Source organism: Saccharomyces paradoxus, chromosome XIV, assembly GCF_002079055.1.
Source record: "Saccharomyces paradoxus chromosome XIV, complete sequence".
Taxonomy (NCBI): Eukaryota; Fungi; Ascomycota; class Saccharomycetes; order Saccharomycetales; family Saccharomycetaceae; genus Saccharomyces; species Saccharomyces paradoxus.
In genome coordinates, this window is record NC_047500.1 from 561521 (window position 1) to 584289 (window position 22769).

Genomic DNA, 22769 nt, shown 5'->3' on the forward strand with positions numbered 1-22769 from the left:
CGTACCACCCCCCCTTTCAGGGTACATTAAAGGAAAGAGGTCATTGGACGTACCTTCCAAGGAAATCTTAATATCTCTTGCCTTTGTATCGCCATTAACCAACCCCCTGTGTAATGTTAAAGTCCTGGACCTTTGTGGTCGTGAGTGCACGAATACAAAAAAAATAAAGTAAAAACAAAACAACAAAGCAACGACGTCAAATTATTTAAGCCTATCACTCTTTGCGTATGTTTACCACAATTACACCCTAGTTTCGCTCGCCTTGCTTTCTCTCCGCAGCAGCTTGAGCTTGTCCTACACCAAAAAAGACAACCTTCCAATTAATTCTTTTCTCATACTTACTTCAGCTTGAAAATTGCCAAAGTGTTGATCTGATTTCATCTTCCGCCCCCAAAATGCCCACATCCTTCCAGGAGTTCAAGGCTTTCTGTAACAAGGTTGGCCTAGACTTTCAATGGCTTAATTTACAGTCCTCCAAATCTGTTCCGGAAAACAACCCCGCTGAAAGCCTCCCAACTGTCAATGAAATTGAACAAGAAAACCTCAGACCAGCTACTGAGCCACTCAAAGCTGAGCAGCCCAAGGATTCTGCCGGCAACTTTTTTTATGATTTCAAGAACGCTCAAATCTGGAGCGTGCATAAGCAGAGCAATGAGGGCCATTCTGCTACCGTGCCTTGTTCCAAACAAGTATCAGAAAACATACCTGAGGCAGCGACAAACAAGACAGCCCGTACCAATCACGAGAATGTCACCATAGGAAATACATCACTACCAACATATTCTGCTGTGCATCAGGAGGAAAACACCGCTATAACAACCTCCTACTCTTTATCCTATTCTTCAAGCGAGAGCTGCAACATAATTACTTCCTCCTCCTCCCACAACCGTGCCATGATTCCATCTTCTCCCGTGCAGGGAAACAACACAGCTATATCGCCCACAACAGCCTGTACATCAGCCAACAACGAATCAGTACCCTCACTAGCCTCATCTGTTAGCACCTCCTCATCTGTTTATTCGCCGTGGAATCCTCCAGGTTCTCCCCATTTATCGTCATTTCCAGAAGGTATTTTTACTTCACTTAATCCAGAAGTCACCTGCTTTGATTTCTGCCGCACCAAGGACTCCAGGACAAAAGAGAAGAATGAATCTACGATTCCAACTGACATTTTTTTTCCAGTAAATACCATTGACCACCAGAAACATGACCCAGGTCGAGAATCAGAGGAAAATGTCTGTCCTCCCGCTCCGTGCGTTCAGGATGTAAGCTGCGGTACCCGTTCTGCAGCGACATTCACCGAGTCCAACTGCACGGTGACTACCGCAGTCCCTTCGTACATTCAAAGGTACCTCGACAAGCCTCAGAACTGGTTTGAAAGCACCATGGGAAAATACTGTCCACTCTTCCTAAGAGGTACAAAGAACATTGATTACGATTCACCCGAATTCAAGTTTGAGCGCAAGATGATTGCTGTTCAATACCTGCTTTTAGACGAACACTCCGAGCCCAGAAAATACTACAACCCATCAAATAAAACTGTTCCGTTCTGGAAAAGGCCCTTCAACTTCGATACATTGCCCAGCTATGACCAGCTTTTGGATGAAGCAGAGGACCGCTTCTATTCATACCAATACAGATACGAAGGCTTCCAGAGAATAGAACCTTACTCCATTTTTTGTCCCTGGGAAAACACACAAAGGGAAATAGACCTAGTCCTTGATCACATCCACTACTCCCTCGATATTGGCAAGAAAAAGTCTCTAAACCGAAAGGGAAACATAACTCTCGATACCTTGGACAGTGAAGTCGATCGCAACGCTCAGATCAAGCCGTACCACTTTTTTCCGTCTAACAACCTGGTATACGAAGGCCTACCGCATGCTGCCGAACAATCCTTAATCGTGAGTCCTGACACCTCGCTTGTCGAGAGGGCGTTTCAGGCACTGGTAAATATCTGCAAGGAATCTATCCCATCTTCCGATGACTTCCCTACCCGCAATCATAACAGCGCACCCCAGCTTGCCCAGCCAGAGCCATCTAAGCCATGTCGGCTGCTACTTATTCGTGAGTCTCGCACAGCGACAGAATCAGAAACTAATAAAAAGTTTTGGCTCTATCCAAAAAGAAAGGATATCGAGGTAACCGTGCCAATGCCTCCTCCTCAACGCGGGACAAAAAGTCTATTACAAAAATGGTTTCCAACTTTTGTGCGTCAATGAGCCGTTGAAAGCTCAAAACAGTTCGAAGTACTTGGTGCAGTTGACCATATTTTTTAACATGCAGATTATTCTATACCTTACATCGTACTTTCTACTGTACTTTCCACTGTACTTTCCACCGTGCTTTTCGGCACATATCCCCTCTTGCAATAGATGTTATATATGTTTTCATAGCCTGATTTAATTTACGCATACTCCACTGACTCGATGCAGTAGACGCAGGAACAAACCAGCAAAGCAAGGGCCACACACAATAACCTTTCTAATAGAGCCAGTTGCTAAAATGATCTGATTCTATTAGCCTCGAGAAGCCATGGTCTAAGTTTCCTTCGAGAGCGCCGCGCGTATTTATTTACATCGCGGAACACTGGGCCCTTAAAATAAAGGCGCTAGCTCATGAGAACTGCCACAGAAACAACTCTGCAATCTTCTCGTAGCAGCATTTTTTGCACAATAGTATAAACATTGTGTATAAAACCCTGAGAAGAGTTTTAGAAAAAGAAAAGTATTCGAGTGAGAACACAAACTATAGAATAGACGCCGCTTTCCTGACAAAGAATCCTTTCTAGATTTTTTTTTTTCAAACACCTTTGTTTCACTGGAACCGTCGAGCCTTTCGTTTTGATCATCATTTTGCCCTTTCTCCTAAACGAACTGATACAACAAGGCTACCAATAGCAAGAGCATACGCGAGAATATGGTTTACTCCAAAGAATCAAGGATATTCGTCCTTCTCCTTGCGTTGGTAATCTCGCTAAACGTACTTTGTCACTCGGTCGACGTAACAACCGTATTGACTACGTCAACAGTCACCGAAGTTACCGTCACAACTGCCGCACCACAACCACCAAACAAAGCCGAAACCGTTTTGAATACTGCAACTAATATAATCCAAACCATGCAGTTTCTTTTCAACTGCGCACCATTCAAGTGGAAGGGCCCTTTGAAAATAACCTCTTGTGCGCTGAACTTTATCGTCCTACTACTCACTGCTTGGGGTTACCTGCTTAAGTACCTACAGGAGAACAAGCTAAATAGCGATGCTGATATGGAAAAAATGGTAGGACTCGGCTTTGGCGAGATGGTCAGCAGAGTCGTCGGAAAAGGCGTTGGAAAAGCTTTCACTAAAATGGATATCACCCAAAAACTGGTGTATCCATTTGAAGGAGGCAACCGGCAGAAATGTCTGCTGATGACTGTTGGAGAAAACTCGATAGTACCATACCACGATTTGTCTACAGAGATTTGCTTTGATCGCCATATCCTCGACTCACTATCTCATCGCAATCATGGCAGCATTTCTGCTTTGGATGCAGGATCAGTAAGCACCTTGGGGCTGGCGGATATATCATCACAAATGTCCGTTGTAAGCGAATTATACACTCTCTTTGGAGATTATACGGTAGAAGTCGTAGGCGGCATCATCAAAATGGCCTCTGCCCTTAACAGAGAGGGCTGGCAAAGGGAAAAGAACGGATTCGTGGTCTTATCGAGAGATCAGCCTAATGAAATGCTGTTAAGCGTTCATATGTACAGTTCAGGCTTGTTATAAATGGAATTGCTCCTGGCTACACACACAATACTCCAACTTACCCCCACATGTACATAGTATCTGTCACTTTTTCACATTAATAGGTCTTAATACAAATTTTCATTTCTGAGTATTCAAGTCTGTTGGGAAGTAAATATGCGGCCGGTCTTGAGTCTTCTTGTTCACCAACCTGGAAGGGGAAAGTAAGCAGTCGTAATAGTGCTTTGCAACAGTTTTTTAGTACTTTTATGTTGATTTTTGCTAGCTACGTAAGGACAAGCATCCATGCGCGATCAATTGTTTGTATACTTCTTCCAATAGTAAGACTTGAAGAGGACACTAAGTATGTTACGCTACGGAATGGCTATTTATGGTTTGCGGACGTTTGATTATTTGACTAATCTATCAATATTTTTAGATGACGCGGGTAAAAAAAATAGTAGACAATTCCCGCCAGATGGAAAAAAAAAGCTGGGCTTTAATTCAAGGAATGGAAATAAAAATAATTTTGCGTGGATTAGCTTGAGAGACAAGAGAAGGAAATACTTAATAATGAGACTGGGAGAGAAGATTCAATTGAAGACAGCAGACATATAATAGTTCCTGGTTTTTTAATTTGATACAGTTCGGCTTTTTATCTACTCTCTTCTGGATCAGTTTTTCTCTGTTGTCTACAGCTAAAAAGGAGATGGGTTTATATCAGGCAAAGAATAATGAAGGAAGTGATCCAAAAAGCAGCAGCAAGATTGACGATTTGATAGAAAACGAAGCGGAGATTATACGGCTAATCAAAGAAGATGGCAAGTTACTGATAGATAATGGCGATGGCAGAGATATCCATAACATAATTCAAGAAGACAAGCTTCTCAGTGTAGAATTCAACGAAGTACTAAAGCGGTTTCATGGGGGAGAAAAGACAGATGTTCCTCAGAAGGAGTTGGATGAAGACGTGGATGATAAATATGATTCTAATGAGCATCATGAAAAAACTATACAAGTAATGAACACATTAAATCACGTCATTAATAAGGAGGTGATTCCTCCCGAAAATTTCAGCCACGTGGTTGGAGAGATATACCGTAGCAGTTTCCCACGACAGGAAAACTTTTCGTTTTTGCACGAAAGACTGAAGTTGAAATCCATCTTAGTACTAATTCCCGAAGAATATCCGCAGGAAAATGTAAACTTTTTGAATTTAACGGGTATAAAATTATACCAAGTTGGTATGAGCGGTAATAAGGAGCCATTTGTAAATATACCGTCTCACCTACTTACAAAGGCGCTAGAAATCGTGTTAAATCCGGCAAACCAACCGATACTGATACATTGTAATAGAGGCAAACATAGGACGGGGTGTTTGATTGGGTGTATAAGGAAACTACAAAATTGGTCGCTAACAATGATTTTTGATGAGTACAGACGTTTCGCATTCCCAAAGGCAAGGGCGCTTGATCAGCAGTTTATTGAGATGTACGATGATGACGAAATTAAAAGGATTGCCAGTAAAAACAACTGGTTGCCTCTAAAATGGTAATATTTAGATAGTCACCTCTATGTAACTAGTTTCTTCAAAAATGACGTTTATTGATAATTATTATTATACATGGTTTGCCGGAGTTATAAAATTATTTATGCTATCTAAGCGTTCTAAAAATTAGCTCCGCAATTATGTCTGTAAATGATAAATTACAGCACCTATACCCTCCTTATGTCGTTAAAAGCATTGCGAATAGATAGAAGAATGAATAATATATTAAAAAAAAGGGAATGCTTAAATGATGTCCCCCTAATCTAAATGCATAGAAAAAACTTTCCGCTTTATATTCATGATCTTTCACCCCTTAATCTTCTGGCTAATTTGATATCCTTCTTTTGGATAGTAACACGCTTAGCATGAATAGCAGCCAAGTTGGTGTCTTCAAACAAAGAGACTAAGTATGCTTCGACGGATTCTTGCAAAGCACCGATAGCAGAAGATTGAAATCTCAAGTCAGTCTTAAAATCTTGAGCGATTTCCCTGACCAATCTTTGGAAAGGCAACTTTCTGATCAATAGTTCAGTAGATTTTTGGAATCTTCTGATTTCTCTCAAGGCAACAGTACCTGGCTTATATCTGTGAGGCTTCTTGACACCACCAGTAGATGGGGCGGATTTTCTAGCAGCCTTGGAGGCTAATTGTTTTCTTGGGGCTTTACCACCAGTGGATTTTCTAGCTGTTTGTTTAGTTCTGGCCATTACGGAGTGTTTGCTTAGTTTCTTCAGTACAAAAGAAAAAGTACAAAAGTAAAAGATTTAAAGTGAAAGTAACAAAGCAGTGGCTCTACATAAAAACAGGAAAAGAGATTACTTATATATAATTGCGGCCACAAGAAGCAACGCGGAGACAGCACAACACGCTGTTATCACGCCAACGACGTTTTGGCACCGAGCCATAGCCATAGTTGCGCGACACGCTGGGTGGTAATCGACGCTAGATGACCCACTGCCGTAGACGCCCCTTAGGGCGTGCCAAAGGTTTCACGCGCTTAATGCGAAGTGTTCGGAACGGGCAACTGTGGTCGTTTGGCGCCGGGAAAGTGGTCTTGGTCCGAGAGTTTCGCATTTGTATGGCAGGACGTTCTGAGAGCTTCGCATCTCCAGCTTTTCCGGGCGCGAAATGCAGAACGGACCAGAACAAAACAACTGGTAAGAGGGCGTTTAGTTTAATATGTTGTTCATTCGCGCTTAGACTGCAGCTATTCGGCTACATACGTACGTGTTTGTGCATATCTAGGTATGTCATATATAAGTATATGTAGGATGAGGTAGTGAAAAGTCTTTTTTTTCTCGCTTCGTTTGTTCTTTTCACTGTTTTCTTTTCTTGTTTTTGCCACAAGACAGCAATAAAACAACAACAATCAATACAATACAATAATGTCCGGTAGAGGTAAAGGTGGTAAAGGTCTAGGAAAAGGTGGTGCTAAGCGTCACAGAAAGATTCTTAGAGATAACATTCAAGGTATCACTAAGCCAGCTATTAGAAGATTAGCTAGAAGAGGCGGTGTCAAGCGTATCTCTGGTTTGATCTACGAAGAAGTCAGAGCTGTCTTGAAATCGTTCTTGGAATCCGTCATCAGAGACTCTGTTACTTACACTGAACACGCCAAGAGAAAGACTGTTACTTCTTTGGATGTTGTTTACGCTTTGAAGAGACAAGGTAGAACCTTATATGGTTTCGGTGGTTAAAACAATCGGTGTTTGGAATCTTTTTCATACCTTTCACAAAATAAAATAACGATCATTCTATTGGGAATATAATAGAACCTTATGTATGCATTTTTCGGTTTTTTATTATTTCATGTACTATATATATTAAAAAATAAGTCTCGATAAAAGAAACTAGTTTTTGAACTGTTTTAAGTAGTCTTCCCTAATGTGCCTCTCCATCTCATTGCCGTTGAGTACTTCAGCTTGGCGTTCGTGGCCCCTCTGTTGGTTAATCAAATTTACCCAAATATTTACACAAAACCCCATGGAATCCTCAATGTCGCGTTTCTTCTTGGGGCACCTGCATCTACAACCACATCCGAAATCCCTACCCTCGTCATAGACTACGTTCTTACGTTTGGATTTTCGGCTACTAGCCACGTAAGGGAATTCCTCATTCCCCAAGGCATTCTGAGGGCAATGCTGTATTGTGGAGTGTCTATATCCAATGTCCCTAAAGTAATGTACATCGTCTAGATCCAGAGTTAGTGACAGTCCTATAGAATGGACGGGAGCATCCCCCCATCTCTCCTTCCAAAATCCGCCACTTTCTTCCAAGTATTGGAAAAAACTGTTGTAAATGTCATTATCGAAGACGCTTAGCCGCGCAATCTCAAAATTACTCCAGAAATGACATAGATTGTATTCTTCATTGAAAAATTTGTCTTCTACGATATGCTTTTTAGAGCGAGCCTTATTTATCAGGTTCATTATTCCCTCTTTGTCGTCATTTATCTTTTCCAAATCATTCCCCTTTTTCAACAGCTGTTCGATGGCTACCTTTTCAGACACTTTAGCCTTGGCATCAAGATCATGGTTGATCCAATCCCGTAACTCTGCGTCATTGGATTCAAAAATGTTGTAGTCCTTCGTAAATAATTTCCATAATGACCCGAGCTTAACGCCTTTCTGACTGATAAAGGTTTTAGTGTGTCTAAACAAATTTGGAACTGTCCAGTACAATTCGGGGATAATGATCGTGAACCCATATTTCTTATTAGTTCGAAGCATCTCCCAAAAGGGATCGTAGGTAATATCACAGAAGAACTCCACATCGGGTTCCAACCTCCAATACCACTCGTACTTCTGTATTAGCGGGTGCTTGTAAAATAATCCTGAATAAAACCGGCACATCTTATGATATGATTCCAAGCTTCCGTAAAGTATGCTCCTATCACCTTGATCCTCAATGGCGTTGTAAAACTCAAACGTATCCTTTACGTTGCTAGGAAAATTCCAAGATATCTCATCGATGGTCCCAAATTCTACACCTGCGCCCATTGTAACATCACGTACTTTTGCTTTGAAGTCCTCTTCAAATGGTTTGTTATTTAAAAATACATACGGATAGTGGAACCACTGATTGAAATGCTCTTCTATGCTGTTGATAGTCTTGATAACATCTTCTAATTCGCCATTCCTAGTTAGCATGACAAACGAGGCATTCTGCTTGGTGTACGATGGATTCAACAAATAATCCTGAGTATCCACACAATTCGGATAAAAAGGCCTGTCCCTCTTCGTAGCAAGATCCATCTTGGAAAACGGTAGAAAAGCGTTCATAATTCCATCCACGGGTGCAGATTCAGATACAAACACTACACACATGGTTACGACAAAAGCAATCAGTATGCAGATCACCGTAAGATTGCACTGGATACATCCTAGAAATGCATTTATCGTCCTTCTTACTAGTAACATCAGCCACCTTATCACAACGTGCGACGGTATTGAGACACATTTATCGGTGAGGTCTCGATTGAGCAAGACCACTCGTGCGTAGAAGCACTCATATCTATTATTTTGCATTTTTGAAGACCCTTTCTCGAATGGCCTGCTCAATTTTTTCAATTTTCTTGGCATCATCCACACACCACATCATTAAAGCGCACTATCCAAAAATCAAAAGAAGAGCAAATATCTAGAATCACCCCACCTCTTTCGTCATCCCACATAACGGCAGAAGTTAGCATTTAATCCTAGCATACGAGATTATTGTTTGTAATCTAATACAAATTGCAACTTGCCAGGCGCACAATGACCGTATCTTACTGTGTTTGCAATTGGGCTCCAGCTTTGACCGCACTCTAGCTTAGTTCAACTTCGCCCCTCTGTTGGAGGCTGAAAACTGCTTCCGCGCATTTAACAATTGCTAAGCTATCTTGAATGATATTGTATTAATGGATATCTATAGAAGCAAGATGTCTACTTCGTCGAGGACCCTCCCCCTGTATTTGTCCCTTGCATGAGCGAGCTATATATTAGCGACACGTATTTCTGTTTTTCCTTTCGACCTTCTTGCCTACCCTCTTACTTTTCTCACCTGGATTTTTTTATCATATTAGTCCGATATTGAATTTATAAACCTTGTGAAGTGCTAGATAAAGCGGAATTAAAAGAGCAGGCAACGGCCATTACAGGACTTTAATACGCATTATATACCCTGGACGCGAGTGACACTAGGTTGCATCTTTGGTCTCGATTGGAAGTTTCGTCACGGAATACTAAAAACATGTCATTTAGTAACGGTAATATGGCTTCCTACATGACTAGTAGCAATGAAAAGGAACAGAGTATAAACAGCAAAAACGATACAGACGACAGCAGCGCTTACAGACGTAATAATATCAGAAATAGTAGCAATTCAGGATCACATACGTTTCAATTATCAGACTTGGACTTGGATGTGGATATGAGGATGGATTCCACCAATTCATCGGAGAATATATCAAAGAACTTTTCCTCTGGCATCCCGGACTCGTTTGATTCCAACGTAAACAGTTTGTTGTCTCCGTCAAGCGGTTCTTATTCTGCAGATTTGAACTACCAAAGTCTATACAAACCAGATCTTCCACAACAACAGTTACAACAGCAACAACAACAACAACAACAACAACAACAACAGCAGCAGCAGCAGCAGACACCGACTTTGAAAGTCGAACAGTCTGGTACATTTCAATGGGACGATATCTTGACACCTGCTGATAACCAACATCGGACAACCCTCACAAACCAGTTTTTATCCCCAAGGTCTAATTACGATGTTAACAACAGAAGTTCGGGCAATGACTCCAATTATAGTGATACGGAATCAAACTATCACACGCCTTATTTGTATCCACAGGACTTAGTTTCTTCACCTGCGATGTCTCACTTGACTGCCAACAACGATGATTTCGACGATCTTTTGAGCGTTGCATCTATGAATTCAAACTATTTACTGCCAGTAAACTCACATGGTTACAAACACATTTCAAACCTCGATGAGTTGGATGACTTGCTGTCTCTAACATATTCAGATAATAATCTTTTATCAGCATCAAACAACAACGATTTCAACAGCAGCAACAACGGTATTACTACCACTGATACTCAAAACAGTACCATTGCCATTAATAAAAGTAAAACTGGCACAAACCAAAAGATGTTATTGACTATTCCAACTTCTTCTACACCTTCGCCTTCCACTCATGCTGCCCCGGTAACACCCATCATTTCTATACAGGAATTTAATGAGGGACATTTCCCAGTTAAAAATGAAGACGATGGAACCTTACAACTAAAAGTTCGGGATAACGAAAACTATGGTACCACTAACAGCAACAATTTACTCCGTCCAGATGATAATGATTACAACAACGAAGCCCTCAGTGATATCGATCGCTCCTTCGAAGATATAATCAACGGTAGAAAATTGAAACTTAAAAAATCAAGAAGAAGATCTTCTCAAACTTCTAATAATAGTTTTAGTAGCAGGAGGTCTTCGAGATCAAGAAGTATATCTCCCGATGAGAAGGCAAAATCTATAAGTGCAAACAGAGAAAAGTTGTTAGAGATGGCGGATCTTTTACCAGCGAGTGAAAATGACGTCAATCAAGAGCGCCATGACAACGATAGCAGAGCTAGCTATAACGACACCATCAATAGCGGCAACAGTAATGAGGAAAATAGTAACAACAATTTATTAACCAGTCAAGCAGAGATTGAATCGGGCATTGTCAATATTAAAACTGAACTGGATAACACCAGTAAGGATCTCGGCATACTTCTAGGCATAGATAACTTGAACCAATTTGAGCCAAAAGTGGGATTCAAAAATGATGATAATCACGAAAATAAAGATAATGGCCCATTTTCTTTCAAGAAAAATGACAATCTAGAAAAACTAGACAGTTCAACAAATAATAGGAAGAATCCTGCAAATTTTGCTTGTGATGTATGTGGTAAGAAGTTCACAAGGCCTTATAACTTAAAGTCTCACTTAAGAACGCATACAAATGAAAGACCATTTATTTGCTCCATTTGTGGTAAGGCATTTGCACGTCAGCATGATAGAAAGAGACACGAAGATTTGCATACAGGTAAGAAAAGGTATGTGTGCGGTGGTAAACTGAAGGACGGTAAACCCTGGGGTTGTGGCAAGAAGTTTGCAAGAAGTGATGCTCTTGGTAGGCATTTCAAAACTGAAAGTGGTAGAAGATGTATCACTCCCTTGTATGAGGAAGCTAGACAAGAAAAATCGGGACAAGAAAATTAATTATTTTATTTTTTAAGCTTTTAATAGGAATTTTTATTTTTTTCTATATAATAAATGTGTAATTTCGTAATAACAGTGTAGAAATTATGACTCAAATCATAACTATGTTAGTCTAATCCTTGTAAAGATATCATTTGTCTATTTTTTTTGCAAACGAAAATAGTGGTATTGTTACGGATTAGTGGTTTTTGCGCCCGCCAGAATTTTCTAAGCTGCTGAAAATAGCGGAAAGTAACAAAAAGTCACTATGTGAGCATGCATTTTATGTGGCAAAAGTTTTGAGGTCAAACAGATAAAGCAACTCAATTAAACATGGCTGCACCCTCCGATGCGAGCAATGAGATTTCATTGGACAGCCTGACGCCAATTTTCAATGAGAGTTCTGCTTCAAAGCCAATTAGAGTTGCGGGTGTAGTAACAACTGGGACAGATAATATCGACCCCAGAGTACTACAGGCATACTTAGATGAGACTATTTTGAAATCCATTACTTTGGGGCAGCTAGTGAAAAATGCAGATGTGTTAAATAAGAGACTGTGCCAACATCACATTGCTCTGAACGCCAAACAGTCGTTTCACTTCCAGAGCAATAGATATATCTCCGATGAAAAAAGCACACACGATACGGTACCTTTAATGGAGGTTGTATCACAATTAGATGTACTACCTCCTAAAACATTTACAGCGAAGACAGGGACAAATTTTGGGAACGATAATGACGCAGAAGCCTACTTGCAATTCGAAAAATTAGTAGATAAAAAATACTTAAAGTTACCTACTAGAGTCAACCTGGAACTATTGAGGGGTACAAAAATACACTCCTCATTTCTATTCAATTCATATTCTTCTCTTTCTCCTCAAACAATTTTAAACCTAAAAGTTTTTAGTCAATTTTATAATTGGAACACGAATAAAGGTTTAGATATCGGGCAAAGAGGAGCAAGATTATCTTTGAGGTATGAGCCATTGTTCTTACACAGACTGTTACATAACCCGCATTCGAACGAACGTCCCACGTTGTTTCATGAGTGGTTTTTAGAGACTTGCTGGAGATCTACTAAGATATGCTCACCAGGTACTGGTGCGCCATATATGTATTCAGATACGATGTTATCCCAAGCAGGCGATCAGTTAAGGACAGTCTTGGGTCACACGTTTGTTCTGGACAAGAGAAATCATATGATGTGTCCCACCAAGGGTTCGATGTTAAAGTGGAGTAGTGAACTTTCGCCCGGAAAACACTTAAAGACCCAATTTGAATTGAACAATGTAAAAAGCTGGTTGAATGACGATTTTATTACCTTCTCTACTACTTTTAGAACTGGATACCTAAAAAACTTATCCTCACAACAATCTTTGCCTGTACATATATGTGATAAGTTTCAAAGTGGTGGGCCCAATGACATTAGGAGTTTTCAAACATTTGGGCTAGGCCCCAGAGATCTATATGACTCAATAGGTGGTGATGCTTTTGTTTCCTATGGTCTCAGCGTATTTTCTCGCTTGCCCTGGAAAAAAGTCGAAAAATCAAACTTTAGGTTACATTGGTTTTTTAATGGGGGTAAATTGATTAATCATGACAATATGTCGTTGAGTAATTGCATAGGACAGCTTTCCAGGGAGCACTCTACCTCCACAGGTATCGGTCTTGTACTAAGGCACCCAATGGCAAGATTTGAGTTAAACTTCAGTTTGCCTATCACCGCTCACGAAAATGATTTTATGAGAAAAGGATTCCAGTTCGGCCTCGGCCTGGCATTTTTGTAAGAGGGCATTATTTTCTTAATGAGAAGGCAAAGCTACCGCTCAGTACTTCCCATCCAATATCTTTCACATATCTATATAGCACCACTTTTCGTAAATGCCTCATTAATAGTCGTCCTGCAGTTAACTTAATTCCTGACGCAGATAACTTGGAAATTCAACATCATGCCTCACAATGGAGGAGGATTTACTTGAGTAACTTATTTTTTTGTGTACAAAGTTGCTTATGCATTGAAGGCATAATATAAACCAAATAATTGGGCTAAAAGTTAAATATTTATATGTGGCACCATTGTTATTTGAGTTTCCTTTTATCGATCAAGCCTGCCGAAAGACTCCTGACAAAGGCTTTTCTGTAGTTGCACGGTATTTTTAACCGCCGTTCACCCATCTTAAATGCGTATCATAAGTGTAGCTACTGCAGGAGCCAAATTAAAAGAGTTTCTAGAGCACTGAAGGAAAAACACTCTGTTCGAGTCTTTAAATTTAATATAAGTCAAGATCTAAATTCAATTTTCCACGTCATTATCAAAGCGATTTTAATTATGCATTATGACGGATATCAATTTTCAATATGTTTTGGTGTTCCAATATCTCACAAAAAAAGATGATAAAGGGCGAAATATTTCTAAAGAGATTATTACCACTTTAAATGCTTGGATTCACAGATTTTGATACCTTTTGGATTTCCTTTTCGCATAATTAAATTGCTGATGCTGGCCTCAGATACAAAGTATGTAGCAGGAATTTTATCCATTGTTCGTGGTACTTGTCCCAATGATCGTATAATGTAATCTGCTCTTGAATCGTATCCATGACCTCCTCTAGATCTACAAGAGATTCAGCCATAAAACGATTGAAAGCTATTTGAGCAGGAGAGCTAAAATGTTCAGGATCTCTGATGGCTTCAGAAGCCACAGATGCTAATGATGATCCTTTGGTTGGTTTTCCATGTATGGAAATTGTAATGAATAAGCATGCCACAGCAATAATATGAGGCGGGTACAGTAAATGAACATCGTTGATATAACTGTCGTTGATCAAGGACCAGCAGTTTTGGAGATCATCCGACGATAATGTTATTTGAAATGGCGGTTGCTTTAAGACCTGAACAATTTGCTTTAAGGATTGATAAGGGTGATGGACAATTAAATAACTTTCCAACTCTTCAAGTAAGTAAAATTCAAACTCAGTAACTTTAGTAGGGTCGGGAGGAATAAATTCGGGCCACAAGGTACGGGCTTCACTCACCAAGGTTCTAATATATTGCGGGCATTCCTCAACTTTGCATGCCAAGTATACACATGTAGTAACCAGCATATATAAGTTTATTTCTCTAACTGAAGCCTTTATCAAAAATCTTGAAAGATAAATATGCGCTGTGGCCAATGCGTACTGCCGTATGTTTAGCCTTCTTCCAAGTTTCATTATCAGGAAGTAGCAATAGATCCTTAGATTATAATCCTTATCATAGTGTAAATCCCGGTGAGTTATTGGTATGTTCTTGGTGATGGACTGTTCAATACCATTTTGCTTAGAATCCATAACGATATTCAAACCTTGGGGAAATAACTGGCACTCCAATAACCATAACTTTTGTCTCTCTTTCGCCAATGATGCCTTGGTATATTGCCAATGATGCCTTTGTGTAGATGTCCAGAAACTCCCTGACATGTCTTAACTCATAAGATTCAAATGCCTTAATGCTTTCTAACTAAAGTTTGACAAGGCATTTTTTTATTAGAACAATAAGAACGCCAGCAAAATTGCTGCCACATCAATGAACTCTACTCATGGATGAACCCTAATTTTCCTTTATGAAAAATGAGCGTTTCATGTGAATTTTCGATATTTTTTTTCCGTGAATTTTATATTTTTCAAATATATAAAGGAGTAAGAAAATAACTTTATCTATCCGATGTTGCGACGAAGAGTTAACAAATGTTGTTCACGAGTTATTTAAATTTCTTCTACTTTAAAGTTCTTCAATCCATGACCAAAGAATCGTCACAAATCGAAGCTTACAAAATGGAGAGGAATTTTTTTCTCTCATTATTATGCTTTGGGTTGAAAGTCTCCCACCAATTCATATGCGGAAAACGTAATGAGATTTAAAAATTTTAAATTGTTTAAATCAACTCATTAAGGAGGATGTCCTTGGATATTCTCCTTCTTGACCTGGTACCTCTATTACAGGGGTGCTGGTGTTTTCTTCGGTATTGGATTCCGTATATATGGAATCTAAACCATAGTTATGACGATTGCTCTTTCCCATGCTGGATTGAGTAACCCAATGGAGCTTACTATTCTTGGTCCATGGATTCACCCCTTTTTAATCTTTCAACAGTTTGTTGTTTACGCTATTTTTAATAGCGTAAAACTTTTGCATAGTTAAATGTGCCGGACTGACAGTAATAAGAAGGCTGAATAGCTCAGAAGAGTTATTCATTAGTAAGCTTGTGTAAGAAGGAAGATGGCATGGTGAATAATTTATCAAATGATGAAATACCAATGCAACAGAGTCAAGCTCTGAGTTTCAAAAAGAAACATGGACGAGATTGCTATTTATTACTGACCATGATTATTCATCACTTACCATTATCCCTCATTTTATATAATTGATTTGGTACTGCATAAATTCTTGAGCATGTTCGGTGGTATTTAATTACCGTTTATGAGGTAATTTGCGGAAGTACTGTGGATGGTTTCGGAATGAACAACTATGCGTCCTAATTGTGACAATAGGTCTCTCTCTACCTTTGGCCAGAAAACAACTTTACAGAGTTTGAGTAGATGAATTTTATTCAACACAAACGCTATAAATTAAAAAAAAATACAAAAACGTACTTATGTTTCTGTTCTGCGTGCTAACTTATGGCATTCTTACTTTACGCTATCAGAAGATAGAACAAATCGGCCATTTAGTGTGAATCCGTTGTTACCTTTTGTTTCAAAAGGCATTTTACCTTCTATGACCCTGACTTCTTACTTGACTTTTAAAACGACATAACCAAGATCTCCTAATCAGCTGTTGAATTGACTGATGGCCATCAAAATACACGCTAAACTAACATATGGACTGGCCCTTTCACCAACACGTGCCATTTTCCAGAAGGCACCCAAAACCTCATGATTTTTATAACGATCTAGGAGAGACGGCCACTGCCCATGAACATAAGAACATGAACAAATCAGCAGCAATATCACTTGCAAAAGGGAACGAAAATTAAATAATGCAGACATATTCTGTCGTAAAAAAATAGGATGCAACTGTTGCCAAGTAGATCGGTCTAACTCCCCAGTTACTTTGCTAACGATGTTTACCGCTGTTCTGTCTTTATCCTTGAGTTGCCGTTGCTCACTCTCTACTGAAGATCAAAATTTCGCTTAAGAAAAGTTGTTTTACCATGCGTACACCACACTATAAATGAATGTTGTATCTTTTTTTTCATGAATTACAAAAGTCTATCGAAGAGTTCACTACTAAATACAATAAGATCAGGGTCATTAAGAGATAACTACACTGTGTCAGGTCACTTTCTGATAAGCTGAAACAAGTGAGTTCTTTGCTTAAGATAATCGTCAAATTTACTAAAATCTGTAACTTCAAGAACGTCAAAATTTCTTTTAATCTTGTTGAAAAAATGTTTATCAGCTTTTCTTCTTTTCTTGTAGGACATCAAGATTACAGGTGGGGCTATGCAGTCAGTGAGATCAAGCAATGTTTTTTCCAGTAATGGAAAGGCTTCTTCGAGATACACACAATCAGCGGCCAAAACTAGATCAACGTTATTCGTTTGCAAATCACCTTCTTGAGGTGAGAAATCAGCTGACAGTGGCTCACCCCACCAAAGTTCCCTCGCAAGAACCTCATACTGGACCTTGTCCAGTTCTATATTTCTTTCCAATAGGGGTATCAGTTTGTCAATGTCCGTGACGTACACTTTAGTGCCATCGTGGAATGTGTTTTTTTCTAACAACCCCACGCATAATCCAACTAGGCCTGTACCACTACCTAATTCCAAGACTTTTTTAAACTGTTTCCTGCCATTGACCGTCTTGCTCAGCAGATGGTCAACTGATTTCTCGAGTATGTACTCGCATAACAGTTCGCCAGCGATCCAGACCTTACCGCCACAGCCACTCTCACCACCGTCTTCACAAATTTTCAATGCAGGCGATAATTTCCCACCGAAGGAGAGGTCTGTTTGACCGAGATGCTCTTTTGGTCTAGGAACAACCAGATCTCCAAAACCGCCAAATATACTTTCCATGCTCAGTACCTCAAACCGTTGGGTTTTTTATAATGTTCAAGGGAAAATTGCGGGTTATTTTTTTACGTAGGGCCTATCATTATAACTTTTGAATTGTTTAAATACGAAGAATTACTTTCAGTGTTTGGGTGTGAGGGACTTTCGTTTGGACAAGCCAAAAAGGTCGAAGAGAATAAGAGAAAACTAAAAAGCCTTTTTACTTGGCCAAATGACCAAGTTACAGTATCCGTATTATTAACGTTACATTCACTATTTTCCATTCGTTTACGGGAGGGTGGTTCATACGTACACAAATAACGTTATTCTCGTATTTTGGCAATGATAGAAAGAAACAAGGAAATGAGATAGGAAGAAAATTTAAAACTCAGACATTTTTAATTCATTCAAAAATGCGCGTATAAATAATGGTAGACTATTATATTTCATGTATTGTTATCCACTATAGGAGCATCTTCTTGAATTACCGGGGTATCCAACCTTTTTTCAAGTTCTTCATCAATTGAACACAACAAAATAGAATCAGCCAAAAATGCCTCTTTGGCCATAAAGTCAAAGTGTCCAACCAAAAGCTCCATGTCGCGTTCTGTATTCGCGGATGCTGTTTCGTAATTTTCAGGATACACTAATGCTGTCTTGCCATCATCAAGAATTAAGTATTGAGGGTTCACTACTAACGTATGCTTAAGATGGGGTTCGAAAAATCTCTTCAAATCTTCGGCAGTGTTTCCCGCGACTAAATTTTGAACCAAAAACCCGTTGTTCTTAGCCACTTCTACTTTTGGTTCCGTATCTTGAACCTCGAAGTTGATTAGTTTCGCTGTAGTGCGAGCTTGAAATTCTTGTACTTTCCGCTCCTTTTGCAATTGTTTAAAGGATTCATATAGTGGGTAAGCTTCTTCTAATGATAATACCGGTTTACTGCTTGTGCCATTATCTTCCTTTTTAATAAATACAGATCTCATGGGCTCTCTGTCCTGAGACTCGGAATATAGGCTGTAAGCTTTGGCTAGTTCACGAATGAAGTGACGTTGGGGAGGCCTCATAGGTTTGAAATGCAGGCTTGAACGCGTTTTATCGTCCATTAATTTATTAAGAATAGCTTCAATTTGTGAACACCACCTTTCTTGTTTTGAATACACTGATAACGTTGCCTCTGTAAACGGTAACTGCAGTTCTTCAAATGTCGAAGCAACAGATACCAGTTTTTTCAACGCATCTAGCTCATTATTTGTAAAATTATTGGATTCTTCCTTAATTCCAAACGCCTCCCTCAACTCTTTTAGTCGGTTTAAAGCTTCACATTCTTCATTGCAATCTAATACGGAAGACTCAGTTACACTAGCCGTATCATTTTTTGCACCGCAGGTAACACTTTTTTTGATCCTGCCACATTTGCAAGAAATTTTCACTAGTGTAGCACAAGGTAAATCGGGGCACCCTATCTTACCATGACACGGCTTGGGACATGTATGATCACAGTTGAGCCTTTTCTGCCCACAGGTCTGTTTGCAAACCTTTTGGCAATTTCCTGGTAGATGGCATGCTTTTTGGCAAGTATGACGACAGTAAGACAATGATATTCCACATGTTGTCCCGCATGACACGTCCGTTTGAAAACAAACCGTCCGTACTCTATCTTTCTTCCCACATTTACAAGGTTTAAACACAGTTTCCGTGCATGGCGGGCACGATACTTCTAAGGAATGACAGGTATGTGGCATTGGCTTATGACCACACATAGATTCGCCACGTACAACTTTAATACATGGATGATTACATGTAGGTAATTTTGTACCACAACGTACGGGAGCAGGAACAACTGTTTTGCCACATGGGCAGACTAGATCGTTCGAATCACTCTCTAAACAGGGTGGGCACTTTCCAGGGTGACATTTTCTCTGACATTTATGAATTCCACATGATAAGGTTAAATTACATGGTTTTAGACAGATATGCTTTGCTTCCACAAGAGACTCATCCAACAAATCTTGCGATCTAAACAAGCTTTTTTTCCTTCTTATCGCCGATGGCCTACCACTGCAGCACCTATCGGTGCATCTATGTCTACGGCATGACATAAGAGATTCGCATTTTATGTTGCAGCGTGGCTTTTCTTGAAATCCACAAGGAACTGAAAATGTGCTTTGCTCACAAGCACATTTTATACTATCAATTTGTGAGCAGGGATCCATACAGGCTTTATCATGACAAATGAAGGGACACGAATGCTTGCCACACTTTAATGGTTTACCGCATCTTGAATTACACGTTGGTATTGGGTCATCACAGTACTTACGAGGTTTAGTCAGTTCGTCTAGGGCTGTCCGGCCGCAAGGACAAGTTTTTAGTAAACTAGGCAAAAACGGGCACGCCTTTTTGCCACTAATTGTGGGTGGGCTTAGGCAAGGTTCTATAAATGAATGCTTATGACATGAGTAGTCGATAACTCTAATATCTGCACAAGCAAACATGCCTATCCACTCGTTTCCATTTTCATCCTTCGAGGGTTTTCCGGAATTAGGAAACTTCGCTTCACTACACTTTATGTTAGCACGGGTGTGATTACCACAGTAGCATCTTATTTGCTTATTCGGGCTCTCTTCACTAATAATCAATGCTGGACATGGTCCACATAAGCCCGGGTGGCATTTCTTTTTACAGTTGTGGATGGCGCAAGATAAAGGCAATCCACACTCTTCTTGACAATTAAAGTTTTTTTTCATGATTTTAGACTGGTAACAAGAGATACATTTTGAATGCTTGCCACAGCGGCACATAATCTCGATCATTCTTGTACATTCTGGATGTGGCCCTAAATGACAAATTTTGGAACAGCCATGCATACAAGTAGGAGCATTACAGGTTTGTCCACATGAGTTAGGATCCAGTAGATTAGGCTCAGGATTAACGACCTTGCCACACCAACATGTGGGCCTATTCTTTGCCGGGACTTTTTTGCTAACGTGATAACAGTTTGGACATTTCCATATTCCATCTGCGGTTTTTTCCGTCGATTTCAAGGCCCATTCCCTTATGCATCCGTAGTCAAACACTCTATAACATCTCTTACAAGCAAACATTTGACATGTATAATCCATTTCCACCGTACAAATCATACAAACATATGAGTCGCCGCTTGAAATTTCTTGGATGGCACGCTCATAATATTGCATATCATCATCACTTTCCCCTTCATACGAACTAGGCTGCTCATTGCTATTTTCAACGTTCGAAACATTCCCGTCGCTTAAGCTATGACCTCTACAAGCGCCACCACTGTCTTGGTTTTGCTCCAAGCCCAAAAACTCATGTTCGGTCATTTTTAACTCACACAACTTCAAACAGACTAGAGTGGCCTCGTCTTCCGTTGTTCGCTTGGTTGTTGCCACTACCAAAAGTAAGAACTTTCTATATTTACAACCTTTTCACAGAGCTCATCGATAATTTTTAAGAATACTCTATTACCCGAAAATCTTCTTTTATATACGGGCCATTTGGATTATGAGAATGCCTTCTTTACAGTACTAAAACAAAAAGTGCGATAATACATACAATATATATACACATATATATAAATGCTCCGGAAGTTTACTTTCTTTCAAAACAGACAGCAAAGAAACCAATACCACCATCACTTTTCGGTAGTGCTCTGATACAACCGTCGGCAAGCTGTTGAGGATCATGTGTGACTCCATCTCTAAAGACCTCTTCGAACTCCTCTATTTTACCTCTTCTAGGCCAAGAAGGAATAACTTTTCTTTTTGGTGCCACTTTCCAACCCCATTCTTGAACGGACTTATCTAAAAGAAGGTCTATCACGACTCGTTCATTTTCTTCCGCATGAATGGAGCATGTGCTATACACTATTTTTTTAGCCGCTGGGAAACTCATTGCATGCTTCACCATCTGGAACTGGAATGAGCTCAGCTTCGCTAACCTCGTCTGTAGTTCTTCCTTTGCTATGAACTCCTCTTGCTCATCCGGCACAACATCACCGTCACCATCTTTATCATCCATTCTTCTTCTATTAAGTGAGTCAAAAAACTTACGACCAAATATACCACTACCGGAGCAACTTGGATCTATAATAAAACAAGTGGCACCCTTACATTTTTCAGGAGTAGCAAGCTTTGTAAAATCACCCACATTGACATCAATGTTGGGAGAACAGCCAGCTATCTTGATCATTTTTTGTAAAATTTTAGCTCTTTCCGGATCCTTCTCGAAAGCGTATATTCGAGTAGTTTTGTCTTTTGGTGGTTCAGGATATATATAGGAGGCGGTGTGAGTAGTCTTATTACCTGGGGCAGAGCAGGCATCTATTACAATGTCACTTGGTCCCGGGTGCAAGATGTGGGCTGGAAAACAAGAAGCACGATCTTGAATGATAATTTTCCCATGCTTATATAGCTCATGTGCTGTAATTTTGTCAGATGGATGAATTCCAAACAGGTTTGGTATATATTCATCATAGTAGATAGACCCGGGAACTAACTGAGACCATTTGTCCACCTTTAAAGTGAATTTCTTTCTCAATTCGGCTAGCACCGGCTCAGTCTCACCATTTGGATGGCATTTTAACGGATTGATTCTAATCCATCTAACAGGCGGAAGATCATTGGTGATGTCCTCACTTAAAACCAACTCGGATAGGTCTCTTACTTTCAATTTGAGCTTCAGTTTGACCAGTTCGCTATGCAATGGGCTCTTGAACTTCAAAACATAGTCTTTGATGGGATGTTTACCCATTTGAATTCTTTTCTGTTTGGACAATAGCAAGTCATGACACAGCAGTAACAAAGTTAAACTTGAAAAGAGCGGTTTGCCCTTTTTCTTAGGAATATTTTCCAATATGCGTGCCCTTTTCATCACTTTCTCCAAATAGGGTTTATATTTCCAACACGAATCGAGAACTGCATAAATATGCTTTGGGTTACTTTTCAGCTTATACCTTTTACAGCTCTTTAGTACCAGGGTCTGCATAGAGCCCGAAATCCTCTCTTTTGCAGCCTCCTTCTCAATATCTTCTAGCACCCATGTTGCATCCCTGTAGAAATTCATGGTTTTCTCACGGTTAGCTTTTGAGTGAAGCACTTGATAAAGAATCTGTTCTTCTCTTCATCTCATCGAACATTTTAGGTCAGTTTTTTTTTCCTCACTTGCGACTTTCTCCCGCACCGTTTGGAAATCTCGAG

The 22769-nt window shown here is 39.8% G+C and overlaps 13 protein-coding genes across 13 annotated transcripts; 6 read left to right on the forward strand and 7 right to left on the reverse strand.

The window, feature by feature from the left end:
- Positions 1–395: 395 nt before the first annotated feature.
- Positions 396–2222, forward strand: SPAR_N02720 (uncharacterized protein; the record flags this gene model as incomplete). The annotated part of the gene is made up of 1 exon (XM_033913011.1): positions 396–2222. The coding sequence occupies one exon, from the start codon at positions 396–398 to the stop codon at positions 2220–2222; it is 1827 nt and encodes a 608-aa protein (XP_033768902.1).
- A 697-nt stretch (positions 2223–2919) lies between these two features.
- On the forward strand, positions 2920–3774 carry SPAR_N02730 (uncharacterized protein; the record flags this gene model as incomplete). The annotated part of the gene is made up of 1 exon (XM_033913012.1): positions 2920–3774. The coding sequence occupies one exon, from the start codon at positions 2920–2922 to the stop codon at positions 3772–3774; it is 855 nt and encodes a 284-aa protein (XP_033768903.1).
- Positions 3775–4441: 667 nt separating this feature from the next.
- On the forward strand, positions 4442–5287 carry SIW14 (putative tyrosine protein phosphatase SIW14; the record flags this gene model as incomplete). The annotated part of the gene is made up of 1 exon (XM_033913013.1): positions 4442–5287. The coding sequence occupies one exon, from the start codon at positions 4442–4444 to the stop codon at positions 5285–5287; it is 846 nt and encodes a 281-aa protein (XP_033768904.1).
- A 290-nt stretch (positions 5288–5577) lies between these two features.
- HHT2 (histone H3) lies at positions 5578–5988 on the reverse strand (the record flags this gene model as incomplete). The annotated part of the gene is made up of 1 exon (XM_033913014.1): positions 5578–5988. One exon carries the CDS (start codon positions 5986–5988, stop codon positions 5578–5580), a length of 411 nt encoding a protein of 136 aa, XP_033768905.1.
- Positions 5989–6666: 678 nt separating this feature from the next.
- On the forward strand, positions 6667–6978 carry HHF2 (histone H4; the record flags this gene model as incomplete). The annotated part of the gene is made up of 1 exon (XM_033913015.1): positions 6667–6978. One exon carries the CDS (start codon positions 6667–6669, stop codon positions 6976–6978), a length of 312 nt encoding a protein of 103 aa, XP_033768906.1.
- Positions 6979–7131: 153 nt separating this feature from the next.
- KTR5 (putative mannosyltransferase) lies at positions 7132–8700 on the reverse strand (the record flags this gene model as incomplete). The annotated part of the gene is made up of 1 exon (XM_033913016.1): positions 7132–8700. One exon carries the CDS (start codon positions 8698–8700, stop codon positions 7132–7134), a length of 1569 nt encoding a protein of 522 aa, XP_033768907.1.
- An 811-nt stretch (positions 8701–9511) lies between these two features.
- Positions 9512–11536, forward strand: CRZ1 (DNA-binding transcription factor CRZ1; the record flags this gene model as incomplete). The annotated part of the gene is made up of 1 exon (XM_033913017.1): positions 9512–11536. The coding sequence occupies one exon, from the start codon at positions 9512–9514 to the stop codon at positions 11534–11536; it is 2025 nt and encodes a 674-aa protein (XP_033768908.1).
- Positions 11537–11848: 312 nt separating this feature from the next.
- On the forward strand, positions 11849–13303 carry SAM50 (SAM complex subunit SAM50; the record flags this gene model as incomplete). The annotated part of the gene is made up of 1 exon (XM_033913018.1): positions 11849–13303. The coding sequence occupies one exon, from the start codon at positions 11849–11851 to the stop codon at positions 13301–13303; it is 1455 nt and encodes a 484-aa protein (XP_033768909.1).
- A 699-nt stretch (positions 13304–14002) lies between these two features.
- Positions 14003–14974, reverse strand: SSN8 (cyclin-dependent protein serine/threonine kinase regulator SSN8; the record flags this gene model as incomplete). The annotated part of the gene is made up of 1 exon (XM_033913019.1): positions 14003–14974. The coding sequence occupies one exon, from the start codon at positions 14972–14974 to the stop codon at positions 14003–14005; it is 972 nt and encodes a 323-aa protein (XP_033768910.1).
- A 1350-nt stretch (positions 14975–16324) lies between these two features.
- Positions 16325–16543, reverse strand: KSH1 (Ksh1p; the record flags this gene model as incomplete). The annotated part of the gene is made up of 1 exon (XM_033913020.1): positions 16325–16543. The coding sequence occupies one exon, from the start codon at positions 16541–16543 to the stop codon at positions 16325–16327; it is 219 nt and encodes a 72-aa protein (XP_033768911.1).
- A 290-nt stretch (positions 16544–16833) lies between these two features.
- On the reverse strand, positions 16834–17574 carry EFM6 (putative protein-lysine N-methyltransferase; the record flags this gene model as incomplete). The annotated part of the gene is made up of 1 exon (XM_033913021.1): positions 16834–17574. The coding sequence occupies one exon, from the start codon at positions 17572–17574 to the stop codon at positions 16834–16836; it is 741 nt and encodes a 246-aa protein (XP_033768912.1).
- Positions 17575–17996: 422 nt separating this feature from the next.
- On the reverse strand, positions 17997–20894 carry FAP1 (Fap1p; the record flags this gene model as incomplete). Its single annotated transcript, XM_033913022.1, has 1 exon — positions 17997–20894. The coding sequence occupies one exon, from the start codon at positions 20892–20894 to the stop codon at positions 17997–17999; it is 2898 nt and encodes a 965-aa protein (XP_033768913.1).
- A 268-nt stretch (positions 20895–21162) lies between these two features.
- RCM1 (rRNA (cytosine-C5-)-methyltransferase RCM1) lies at positions 21163–22635 on the reverse strand (the record flags this gene model as incomplete). Its single annotated transcript, XM_033913023.1, has 1 exon — positions 21163–22635. One exon carries the CDS (start codon positions 22633–22635, stop codon positions 21163–21165), a length of 1473 nt encoding a protein of 490 aa, XP_033768914.1.
- Between the last annotated feature and the right edge of the window lie 134 nt (positions 22636–22769).